Genomic DNA, 11,864 nt, shown 5'->3' with positions numbered 1-11,864 from the left:
TCAAGACTGGATCTAAAAGACAGCTGAACATGTGAAAGGTAGTGGGAGAAAAAGTGGGGGTTCTTAGCCCCCATGGACCCAGATTCTCAGAACTGAAGATCTAACAGACCATCTGACGTCTGAAGATCTTAGAGCAGGTTCTGTTCTGCAGAGAATCGCATCCACATGACAGGATGGACAACTGTACCCGATCCACCCTAGGGGGGGTCATTCAGGATACTAAAGAACGACAGTCATTTGTTTCCTTTTTTTTCTTTATTTTCTGTCCCTTTTTCTGGCTATAGCTGCGTTTGGCACTACATCATCACCATGGTGACAGATTAAAACGAACATCTATTCAAAGCCTTCATCCTGGAGTGCGACGTATGAATACAGCTAAGAAAAATAAAAGTTTACAATTTCCTCCTTTACACAGAAAATAAAATCACTTTTTTGGACCCCCTCAAAAACGGGGGTAATAAAATATTTGACATTTGTATCACAAATCAATAACGAACCAAAATTAAAAACTGTACAAAACATGATAAAATCCATTTTAAAAGTTCAAAATGACAGAACGAGATCTGTGCCGACCAGAACTCGGTCTCACTTCTTCTGGATGAAGTTCAGATTGACTTGATGTCGGACTTGATGTGGAACCAGTGGGAAGTTTGGACCTGGATGAACCACAGAACCTGTTGACAGAAAAAAAAAGTTAGAACCAGAACAGGATCAGTTTTCAGTAGCAGTAAAACGGACGGATGACCTTGGCTGACAAAGGATTTTCCTGGTGGGATGAAGTTCTGGGGCATCCGGTAAGACCAGGACGGAGACAGGGCGTACTGGGATGATTTACTGTGCTCCCATAGCCGGGAGCTCTGGCTCACAGCCACAAACTGGGGAGACTGGGTGGACTCTGTAGAGAACAGATCACAAAAGGTAACGTTCAGCAGAATAATATCACACACACCATGGACCATGGGTCAGAACATGGGGGTTTATCAGAACTGTCCCACTGAGCCCACAAATGGTTCGTTAATTCTTGTTCTTTGGTCAGAAACAGAGACTGAGGCAGAGATTTAACCGGAAAACATCCAGCTACTACCTGACCAGTTCACCCAGTGAGTATCCGACCAGGTCACCCAGGAAGCAGTGTTCTTGACGCACAATCTTTGACAGGGACGCACGATCATCAGACAACGTGCGTCCCTGGGACGCAAGCTTTAAACATTTACAATAAATAGTTTGAAACTAATGAAGAAAATTAATGAAGAAAATGAGACAGATATTACTGTGGATAGTACGGATATAGACGCAGGAGAAGCCAAGTGAAAACCAGCAAAAATATGAACATTTGTACCGCAATGGACACGATTGTTTCCATGGGGGAGGCACGGCTAAATGTCAGCACCCAAAACAAAAATAATGAGGGTGAAGCTTACAAAAAATCTGTGTGTGGAGAAGGCTCTGGCAGCTTGGTGCAGTGTCTACAGGAGAATATATGAATTAAAGGGGAAGAAAACTATTAAGTGGAAATCAAAAGTGAAAAAAAACAACAACTTTATTACATCTTTCATTTCTTAAACTGTTTTTTTTTTTTTTTAAGAATGACTCCCGGGATTTAACATTTTGATAAAAATTATGTGCAATTTAACTTTTTTTTCTTCTTACTCAAACAGTTATGATGTCATTATTAATAAAATCATTAACAGTTTGTTCAGTTTTTATTTTGTCCTAATGGCAAAAATCAATCCTTGCATATAGCTTTTACCTTATATTCTGTTATTACTTTTGGGATGCACACAATTTTTTGAAGTGCATCCCAGACATGCACTACTTTTTTGAGGTGAAAGGGACTCTTGAAGGTTAGAAAAAAATCTGTGTGGGGAAGGCTCTGTCAGCTGGATGCAGTGGCCACAGAAAAATATATGATTTAAAGGCAAAGAAAACTATTGAATGAAAAGCAAACGGGAAAAAAACGATTACATCTTTCTTTATTTCTAGAACTATTTTTTTAAGAATGACTACCAGGCTTTAACATTGTGATTAATATATAATTTTCTCTTATTTTCTTTTTATTGAAACAGTTATGACATTGTTATTAATAAAATCATTAAAATTAACTGTTTAGTTTTTATGTTGTAGTATTGAAAAAACTCAATCCTTGAATACGGCTTCTACCGTAAATTCTGTTAAACGTCGTGTTGGGATGCACACAATTGTTTTGAAGCGCATCCCAGGGATGCACTGCTTTCCTGAGGTAACATGACCTCTGAGGGAGGACCCGACCAGTTCACCCAGTGAGTACCTGACTTTCCCACAGTGCCGTTCCCCAGGAGTGATCCCGGTTGTCCCAGGTGGTTGAGCCAGTGTCCCTCTCGTCCTGTCCCACTGAGGCCCAGTTGCCTCCCTGCCGGCTGGGCAAAGATGATGCTGGGGTCATTCAGGCTCAGGGGGTTGCTGTTGCCCCCCGATCCACTGGGACTCCCAGAAAGCAGGCTAAATTTGAGGCCGGGTGGGGAGGGGGCTGTGGGAGAGGACGATGTGAGCACCGGTCCGTGGATCGGCCAGGAGGTGGAAGGGATCTGGACCGGGTGCCGAGGCTGATGTGACTGATGTTGGTGGGGGGGGAGAAGGCCCAGTGTGGTGAGGGTTCCAGCGTGGAACTGGCCAGGATGGGAGTGGGGGAAACTGAAGAGAGCCCGGGGGACCTGTGTATGAGCCGGTTGATTCAGGGGACAGGTCTTCATGTGAGAGGGCTGGGGGGAGCCGGAGGTCTGGGACAGGGAACTCTGGGATACCGCTGGAGACTGTGGCGAGAAAGGCGGAGTCTGATGACTGTCTGACTGTTGAATGAAAAAAAAAAGAATTTTAATGTTCAACTTATTCATTCATTGAACGTTGGAAATTATGAACGCTACTGGGAAAGCAAGTGAAGCTACTGGGGAAAACAAGAGGAGTTAAGGGGAAAACAAGAGGAGCTACTGGGAAAACAAGAGGAGCTACTGGGAAAACAAGGAGCTACTGGGAAAACAAGAGGAGCTACTGGGAAAACAAGGAGCTACTGGGAAAACAAGAGGAGCTACTGGGAAAACAAGGAGCTACTGTATTGAGAATAGGAAGAGCCTTTCTACTCACACATTCAGAGGGATGCCTGGTCCTACCAGGACTGTCTGCAGCTGGCTGTGGAATGGGGATGGACTGGGAGCTCGTGATGGTTCGTACCATGTGCGATGCTGAGGAAGAATACGATCTCCAGATTAAAACACGGACATGAAGAGACCCACGTCCATTTACGATGGTCTCTCTCTACCTGGAGCGCCGCCGACCCTTTGTTTGAGGTGGCGGTATTCCGGACAGTCTCTCCTGACATGACCCATGTCACCACACTGGAAACAACGTCTGTCCTTTGGCTCCCGCTCCGGCTCCTCTTTCACATCCTCCTCCTTGTCGTTTTCTCTTTTCTTAACTCTGAAAAAAAGAAAATAATAGTCAACATGATTCAGTACAAATGAAAAAAGAAAAAAAAAAACAGTCAATGTTTGGCACACACACACACACACACACACACACACACACACACACACACACACACGAATGTTGAGCTGTCTTCTAAACCATTCAAACGTACAAACAGCAGCGTGGACAGGAGTGGTTTCAAACCAACTCTTTCCAATCTTTAAAGAACTCCTGTGAGGAGAAATCACGTATTTCTACCTGCGTCTCTTTGGACAATCCTTCATGTAATGTCCGATCTTCCCACAGATCCGACAGCACCGGTCGTTGGGGGCCAACTCCCCATCGGTCAGCACCTTGGAGTCGAAGAAGTAATCCTGCAGCAGATGACAGACAGGTCAGAGTTCAAGCCGTCGCCCACCCGTCTGGGCGGAGTCCTGAGTGACGTACCACTTCTGTGCCAGGGAAGGGGTAGAACGGGGTCCCAAACAACTTCCTGCCATTGATGAACGCCTTCATGATGAAGTTTGTCACTGGAGGGAGAAAAAGATGGAACGCGTGTTTTTCTTTCCAGAAGCGCGTCGAATCGCTCCTCAAACTTGTTCTTTTTGGACTTACTTTTCCGAGAAACTCCGGCACCGAGGTTGTGATTCAAGTCAAACGGATCTGAGGAGAAGGAGAGGTGAGTGAGCAGAGGGGGGGGGCGACGGGTCTCTGAGATCGGGGGGGGGGGTGACCAAACAGAAACGGGCACCTTCGATGGCGATGCATTTACTGGTCCACTGCTTCTCGAAGGTGGTGAGGCGTTTCCGTTGGCGGATGCTGATGACGTGTTCTTTGAAGTCGAATTCTTCCGTGTAGAAGCGCAGCAGCCCCAACCACAGCTCCCCCACGGACTCTGTGTTGGGCTGCAGCTCTGAAAGAAGCCGTCGCTGCTTAGACACAACAAACACACGATCGGTTCACTCCAGGACCCGGAAGGAGGTCGCTTCAAACCACAGAAGAAGAAGAAGAAGAGCTGAAGCTGGAGGAAACTCACCAGGTCCTCCAGGTCGTCGCAGAAGAACGCGTTCCAGCCGTCAACCATTCGCTGGGGGACGGCGGTCCCGTCAAAGATCTGAAGAGGTATCTGATGTCAGTGACAGTGTGACTGATGCTCATTACCTGGGGTCAAAGGTCATGACTAATACCTCCTGTAGGACAGGGATGACTGGAGGCTCCCGCTGCTGGAGGAAGTAGAGCACCATCAGGATGTAGGCGTAGGATGAGAGGCTGCCTCTGGACGCGTCGCCGATGTCGCAGCGCTTTGACCACCAAAGCAGAGGGGGAGGGGGGGCGTCAAATGAACATGTGTGACGGTTCAGACAAACCCAGGACCACCAGGACCACCAGAATCCTCTCCTACCTTCGCAAAAACCTTCATGGTGTACCCCAGGAACTGAACCCGAGGATCCAACGCTGCGTACGTGGCCAGCATCCTGGTGTTGTGTTGAGCCTACAGGTCGCAAAAGAGAAGCTGCATGTTATAAAACAGTGTTGCCACGGTGACAGCAAGGCGCATGTGTGTGTGATGTCACAGTGACGTCACTCACCAGGGTGTTGTACAGGCTGATATCTCCCTCCAGACCGCTCTGCCTGTGTTCGAACTTCACTATCGGTACTTTAGCCGTCGTGATGGGCAGGATGTTCCTGAGCCCTGCGTCAGAACCAATCAGAATCAGCCCCCACGCACGCACACACACACACCTGCCATTACTGAGCAACAGCCAATCAGATTCAGTTGTCACGCAGGTAGCTCTGAACCTCACCCGTGTGCTTCTTCAGGACTTTAGCGAGGCCTTCGATGATCTCTTTGCAGTTCAGCTTCTGTTCACACGATAAAGAAGGTGTGAAACAAAACCCTTTCATCTTTCATCAAACAATGGACAAAACATTTTTGGATTCTTCAAAATGTGCTGATAAAATCTTCACTGTTCCAGCTTTGGGTCAGAGCCGATCGATCGATCAAAGATTAATCATTTGTGAATTAACAAAGGTAATATTCTACTAAATCTGCACCGTCTAACCAGCTGTTTAACCCCTGAGCCAATGACACAACATTGGTGGTGTGTGTGTGTGTGTGTGTGTGTGTGTGTGTGTGTGTGTGTGTGTGTGTGTGTGTGTGTGTGTGTGTGTGTCCTACCTCTGCATTCTCATGACCCTCCAGAGTCATACAGATGTCCAAGTCGCTGTCACGGAAACCGAAGCCGTTCTTGGAGGAACCGAACAGACAGAGCTGAGCTTTAGCTGTGGACACACAACACACACACACACACACACACACACACACACAAACAAAAAAACACACACACACACACACACACACACACAGTGAATAAAATTAAACTTCTTTGTTAACCAATGAAGAAGGGGAAGGTGTTTGGTTTATAACGCAGTCGCTGACCCGGGCGCGACCTCACCGTTATACTCCTTCCTGATGAACCTCTCCAGACCGGCGAGGATCTGCTCCCTCTTCTGATGCTCTGCAGGAGTCGGCGACAGCTCGTCTACAACGGATCAATCGTCAATCCGTTTAAGTCTCATCAACACGCGTCAGATTCAACAACAAATCAACATCCGACAAAAGCGAGAACCGGAAACCTACAGTAACACAAGCGGCACAGTCCGTCCAGGATGTCTCTGAAGAGTTCGTTCATGGGGGGCAGCGGCTTCAGCTCGATCTTCTTGAAATCTTCCGGACACTCGTCCTTCAGGTGACCGTCCCGTTTGCAGATGCTGCAGACGACCGTCGGGGGCTGGAACCAGAGCACAGATTAAAACGTCCGGCGCCTCAAACGACGGAAACATCAAGCTTTTTGGCGACGGGCTGGTTTTCCATCAGGCCGGCGTGTGAGAAGACTTTGAATGAAAACACATGTTTACCTTCCCACCTGTGAAAATCAACTTATCAAAGACGTAGTGGAGCTCCTCTGACGTCACAGCGCCGTCCTCCAAAACGGTGTTCCCATCCTCCTCCTCCTCCTCTTCCTCCTCCTCCTCATCGTCCTCCTCGTCCTCTTCCTCCTCATCACTGCCCGGCACGCCGTTGGCAGATAACAAAGTTTTACCCCCCTTGTCGAGAACCATGTCCATGAGGTGGAGATCTAAAGTCTTTTCGTTCTTCTTGCTCTCAGACTCCTCGTCCTCCGTCCTCCTGTGCGTTCTGGGAGTTTTGTCGCCCGTCTCGTTGTCTCGTTTGCTCACGTTAGCATCCTCCTTCAAATCTGACTCGCTTAGACCGTCACCGTGGTTACCTATGTGCTGAACCCTCTGGCGTTTCCTGGCACCTCTTCTCTGAGGGCACGCAAAGTATTTGTAGGCCATCCGGAAGCGCTCCTGGATGTACTCGAACACCATCTGGCTGTTCAAACTGCGTGCAACGTTCCTCTTCAAGGCAAACGGATCTGAAAAGCGAGGGGGGGACAAAATAAAATAAAAAAGCGTGACGTTTGAGGACGACGATCCACACGTCTGTCCTCTCCAGGAGAACACGTATGGGTGTCTTTTTACCTTCGATGGCCAGCCGGCGGCGTGGCCAGTTCTTCACTTCTCTGGACAGGAGCTGCTTCAAGCGGATGCTGATGATGTAATCTTCAAGAGCAAATTCCAGTGTGTAAAAACGGAGCAGCTCCAACCACAGCTGGCCAGGAGTCACGCTTTTCCCGTGGTTCAAAGTGAGACAGGACTTGGGGGAAGTAGAGGGATATTCACACACATGACAACATGACAAAAACAGTTCTACAGTGGTACCTCTACTTACGAATGTCTCTACTTACGAAACTTCTCAGCAGGAAAATATTACCTCTAGTTACGAAAGAAATTTCGACTTACGAAAGGTAAAAATACAGTATGGGCTGACACTCACAGCTCCCACAGGTCCCTGATCACAACATTCTCATAGCTGCTCTGCCATTGGCTATTACCTACTATTTTCCTGGCATCCCATTGGCTAAGAGGGACCTCTGTGTGGACCTAGATCGGTGTTTATGCAGCGTCCTCCTGACCCATGAGGTGTTCTAATAGTTTTACGTAAATATATTAACTTTTTGAGTATTCACTATGGACCCCAAGAAAGTGACGGAGAAAAGAGGAAAAGAAAAGATGAAGAAAAGAGTTTTTTTTTCCATAAAAACAAAGGAGATGATAGAAAAGCATGAAAAAGGGAAGCGTTTGGTTGATCTCACCAAAGAATATGGCCGTAATGCATCTACAATCACCACGTTATTAAAACAAAAGGAAGTTTAAGGAGTTTAAGGCGTCGCGTGGGTGGTTGGAGAAGTTCAGAAGGAGGACTGGAATTCACTCTGTTGTTCATGGGGGGCAAGAGGGCATGAATCAAAGAGGGCAAAAAACAATGAGGAAAGCAGTTAAAAGGTAAATGACCGTCATTATTATTCTTTTTTTTAACGTTATACACAACTCTCATTTATTGTATAATAATCTAATTCTAACATGTATGTTACACGTTTTGATGGCTTTTTATGCTTTATAAAACATTTATGTCGGAATTTTTTGGGGCTTGGAACGGATTTGGGTATTTCAATGGAAAACGCGTCTCTACTTACGTAATTTCTTCCGGAACAAATTAATTTCGCAAGTAGAGGTACCACTATATTTGAATTCAAAACTAAAAAGATGTTAAAAACTTTAGAGGATGGTTTGTTTCAGGAGGAGCCCCTGCTCTGCGACTCACCAGGCCTTCTGAACAGTAGTCGTCGTCGGCTCTCATCTGCTCCGCCTTCCCCTTCCCCTCTCCTCTGGCCTCGCTCCGGTTGTCCCGTCCGTCGGCGGAGCTCGCGGGTCTGCGCTCCCAGCTGACGAACATGTCCAACTTGATTCCCGTGAGGTGATACTCGTCCACTTGCCTCACGTTGAAGCCTTCGATCTGAAAGAGACGGTTCACATCTCCGCTAAGACGTGTTTACATCAACCGGTGCTTCTATGAAGAACGGTTTGAAAAACTCTCCCGGCGTACAAACTGAAACGATCCGAAAAGTTTAGAGCTGATTGACAGGAATGAAGGCCGCGACACTAAATAAATACCATCATCTACGCATTTAGTTTACAACATACCAGCAGTCTGTGAAGCTTCCTGTTGAGGGATTAGCGTAACCTGTATGCTGCAATAGCACCCTACATACTGGTGGCCATTAGAACATCACCATAGCAACACCAACAGCTTGATTCATTACAATTGATAAATAGAAATTCTAACTCGTGGAATGATTTCATATATAGTTTGTAACGTAATGGTATGAATACCATGTTAATAAACGTCCAATTGACTTCATTATAACCTCATTTTGACAGTCTGACCATGTAGACACAAAGCCTTCACACAACATGCCAAGGTGGTGGGGTTAGAAGGTTGGCAGTGTTTGCAGGATTGTTGACAGAACAACCAAATACCACAAATAGATCCTCTCTTCCTGCTATCAAAAAATTATTATTATAAAGATCAATAAAGAAATTCACAAGCTGACTCGGCTTCAAATGTCTTCTCTTGTCCGACCAACAATCCAAAGACGATCAGACCAGTCTAGATGGGAGTGCTTTTATTTTCCGAGGTATAACGTTCGATTAAAGTTAGTACTTCCTGTTGCGATTAACTGTTGGGAGCTTAAAAGCCGTCCGACACGAACAGGGACAAGTTTCTACATCAGATGCTTTGCAAAGCGTCCAGTTGTAGCAAATAAATCAGTCTACTTGTCATCGTAGAACAAATGAGTCCCGGTGATGGATGTTTCCACATTTATACCAACAGGTTGGAGGTTAGAGACAACACATAGTGTGTGACATCAATAAAAAGGAGCTGACAAACTGTCAAGGGCAAAAGAAATCGAACACCAACAGACGGACCTCACTTGAACAGACATCCAACCTACCCAGTGACCGAGGTAGACCGGGAGGATGGGCTGCTTCCTCTGCTGCAGGAAGAAGATGACCATGAAGGCGAAGGAATAGGAAGGGATCCCACCTTCAGCCTGACAGTCCATGTGGCAGAGCTGGAGACGCAGGAGAACCCAAAGTCAGACAGGAAACCGACGTCATCCGACGGAGAAGCTTTTATCACCTGAAAGGATCCAGTTCCAGCTTACCCTCGCCCAGTACCGGAATGCCAGGACCAGTGGAACCAATCTGGGCTCCAGTCGAGCCAGAGCTGCCAGGTGATTGGTTGTGAGACAGGCGACATCATTGCCTGCACTGACTTTACACATCAAGCCACTGCAGAGATTAAAGACATGCGTTAAAACCGATTCACAAAGACGAGCGACGGGCATCAGGTCAGAGGGTCCAACGCCACAACGTTCGAAAGTGGACTCACCTGCAAACATCCCGACAGAACACGGCCGGAACCTTGGCATGAAAATCTGACTCCACATCGGAAAATTCAGCTGGAAAAGAAAGAAAACAACAAAACAACGTAAAAAAAAGAAAAAAAGAAAAAAAAGAACGTAAAATGTGACAAAGAAGCATCAAAACGGAGAAGAAATGTGGTTCTTTTCAAGGAACTTACAGCTCATTTTAAGGATTTCCAGGATTTGAATCAGAACCTCAGGCTGCGTCATCTGAACGGAGAAAGACAGACACACGTCAGCGTTGAAGCGTCTACCCTTGATGACATCATCACGCCCGTGTCAGACTTACCGAAGGAGGATGGGTCACGTCGATGTTGATGTCGCTGGTTTTAAAGGCAAACCGAGTTAAACACGACCCGTAAAGACGGAGAGAACACGCTGGAGGGACAGAAGAGGCTCAGGTGAACAGTCTGCGAGGCTCCGGCGCGGCTGACGTCATGACGCCGGGCGACAAACCTGACAGGTGTGTCCTGACGATCGCCTCCATCCTGCTGACCACAGCCTTCCGGACCTCGAAGTCGTCGTCTGAGATGCCGTGCTGCCGCGCCACGTGGAGGACGGCGGCGTTCACCGCCTGCAGCTGGGCGGGGGACGCCGGGGGGAGGGCGCGCAACTCGTTCTCCTCGCGCTTCTCCTGAAACATCACAGCGCCAAAAAGACTTCAGCCTCTAGAGCGCAAGATATAACTTTATTTATACAGCAACATTCACATGCAGACTGCAGACGAAAGCACCTTAAACTGAAAACCAAGAGTAAAGAAAAAAATGATTCAATTAAAACAGCAAAGAAAAATAGAATTTAAAACACAAAGAAATGGGAAAAAAAGTAAAACTGGAAAGGAAGAAACTGAGGAACCAAAACCAGAAGACAACGCGTCTTTGAGCCGGGTTAGGAGGAGTGTTCTTCCTCCAATAGGCTCCGCCTACAGCCAATATAACCACCACTAATTGTGCGTCGTGTTGACCATCGTGTTGACCATCACCATGGAGATGGGGTAACGTGTTCAACTGAGGGTACCTGGAGATGTGGGCGCGTTCTAAAGTCCTCATACCGTGATGTTCTTCTTGTGTCTCTTCTCCTTGATGTGCTTGTGAGCTCCTTGGATGTTCTCGATGTGAACAGAACACAGCTTGCATAAGTACTGGTAGTTGGGATACTCAGGAGATTGCTGTGGAGACAGGGGGGGGGGTAGTCAGTGCACGACCCACCTGCTAACCTCAGGTGTAAGGGTGGAGATAGACAGGAGGACAGACAGACAGGAGGACAGACAGACAGGAGGACAGACGTCTCCTGACCTTCAGCAGTCTGTGGATGTAGTCTCTGTACAGACGCTCCTCCGCCTGTCGGAGGCCCAGCTGTTGTTCTGTCAGGGGCCGGTCTTGTGTGGGGGGTCTCACCTCTGTGTCTCTGTCCACAGACGGGGGGGTCTCTGAAACCACAGACACACCAGTCACACCGGACACACCTGCTGGAGGAGCTCCCGAGCCAACAACAAAACCTCCGGTCTAATCACCACAAGACGTCTCCACTGGAGCCCCACCAGAGCTCTTCTTCTGCTCTGGGGGCTCTTCTCCAGCTGCTCGGGGAACCGCCGTGGAACCGGCCTCTGCGTTCATCTTTCCTTTGACTCTGTCCTCAGGACTGGACCTCCCGGGCAGTTTGCTGGACCTGGGGGGCCGCCCTCTCCTCTTGTCCAGCGGGCCGTCCGTCTGGGTCTTGGCTGGCCAGCGGGGTCCTACTTGATGTACATCCTCCTGATGGTGGGCTGAAGACCTGGAGTTGTCCTTCTGAGGAGGAGTCTCAGTGTTTGACTCATCACTGGGCACGACTCTGACTCCTCTGGACTGGGACGGTTTGTGTAGTTTCGCAGGACCTTTGGAAGCGTCCATTCCTTCAGTCCGGCTGCCACGGATCCTGCTGGAGGCAACGCCACAACGCAGACGACCAGGGAGGAAGATCTAGTAGATAGAACACCATCAGTCAATACGAGCAGCACTGACACATCTGAAGTCCATGTTTACCACCAATCGA

General features: G+C 47.8%; 1 protein-coding gene across 3 annotated transcripts in view; it reads right to left on the bottom strand.

Annotated features, from left to right (window-relative positions):
* Positions 1–217: 217 nt before the first annotated feature.
* tut4 (terminal uridylyl transferase 4) overlaps positions 218–11,864 on the bottom strand; it is a 13,779-nt gene continuing 2,132 nt past the window's right edge. The window contains exons 2-30 of one of the 3 annotated variants that reach the window (XM_068319607.1): positions 11,347–11,791; positions 11,129–11,262; positions 10,885–11,001; positions 10,290–10,467; positions 10,123–10,211; positions 9,992–10,043; positions 9,800–9,869; positions 9,573–9,699; positions 9,360–9,479; positions 8,168–8,359; positions 6,985–7,159; positions 6,358–6,878; positions 6,080–6,230; positions 5,895–5,981; positions 5,618–5,721; positions 5,244–5,301; positions 5,028–5,131; positions 4,841–4,930; positions 4,626–4,739; positions 4,475–4,552; positions 4,190–4,370; positions 4,054–4,101; positions 3,886–3,968; positions 3,697–3,812; positions 3,293–3,450; positions 3,118–3,215; positions 2,288–2,825; positions 746–895; positions 218–674 (exon numbers count right to left, since the gene is read on the bottom strand). In XM_068319607.1, coding sequence (XP_068175708.1) covers positions 586–674; positions 746–895; positions 2,288–2,825; positions 3,118–3,215; positions 3,293–3,450; positions 3,697–3,812; positions 3,886–3,968; positions 4,054–4,101; positions 4,190–4,370; positions 4,475–4,552; positions 4,626–4,739; positions 4,841–4,930; positions 5,028–5,131; positions 5,244–5,301; positions 5,618–5,721; positions 5,895–5,981; positions 6,080–6,230; positions 6,358–6,878; positions 6,985–7,159; positions 8,168–8,359; positions 9,360–9,479; positions 9,573–9,699; positions 9,800–9,869; positions 9,992–10,043; positions 10,123–10,211; positions 10,290–10,467; positions 10,885–11,001; positions 11,129–11,262; positions 11,347–11,722 — 4,398 coding nt within the window. In that variant the 5' untranslated portion in view covers positions 11,723–11,791 and the 3' untranslated portion in view covers positions 218–585. The remainder of the gene's footprint in view (positions 675–745; positions 896–2,287; positions 2,826–3,117; positions 3,216–3,292; positions 3,451–3,696; positions 3,813–3,885; positions 3,969–4,053; positions 4,102–4,189; positions 4,371–4,474; positions 4,553–4,625; positions 4,740–4,840; positions 4,931–5,027; positions 5,132–5,243; positions 5,302–5,617; positions 5,722–5,894; positions 5,982–6,079; positions 6,231–6,357; positions 6,879–6,984; positions 7,160–8,167; positions 8,360–9,359; positions 9,480–9,572; positions 9,700–9,799; positions 9,870–9,991; positions 10,044–10,122; positions 10,212–10,289; positions 10,468–10,884; positions 11,002–11,128; positions 11,263–11,346; positions 11,792–11,864) is intronic. The other 2 variants (XM_068319608.1, XM_068319609.1) reach the window with 2 other exon arrangements.

This window comes from Antennarius striatus, chromosome 7, assembly GCF_040054535.1.
Source record: "Antennarius striatus isolate MH-2024 chromosome 7, ASM4005453v1, whole genome shotgun sequence".
In the NCBI taxonomy this organism is placed as follows: Eukaryota; Metazoa; Chordata; class Actinopteri; order Lophiiformes; family Antennariidae; genus Antennarius; species Antennarius striatus.
The sequence above is the reverse complement of the archived record's forward strand: the minus strand, read 5'-3'. Positions and strand labels throughout refer to the sequence as shown.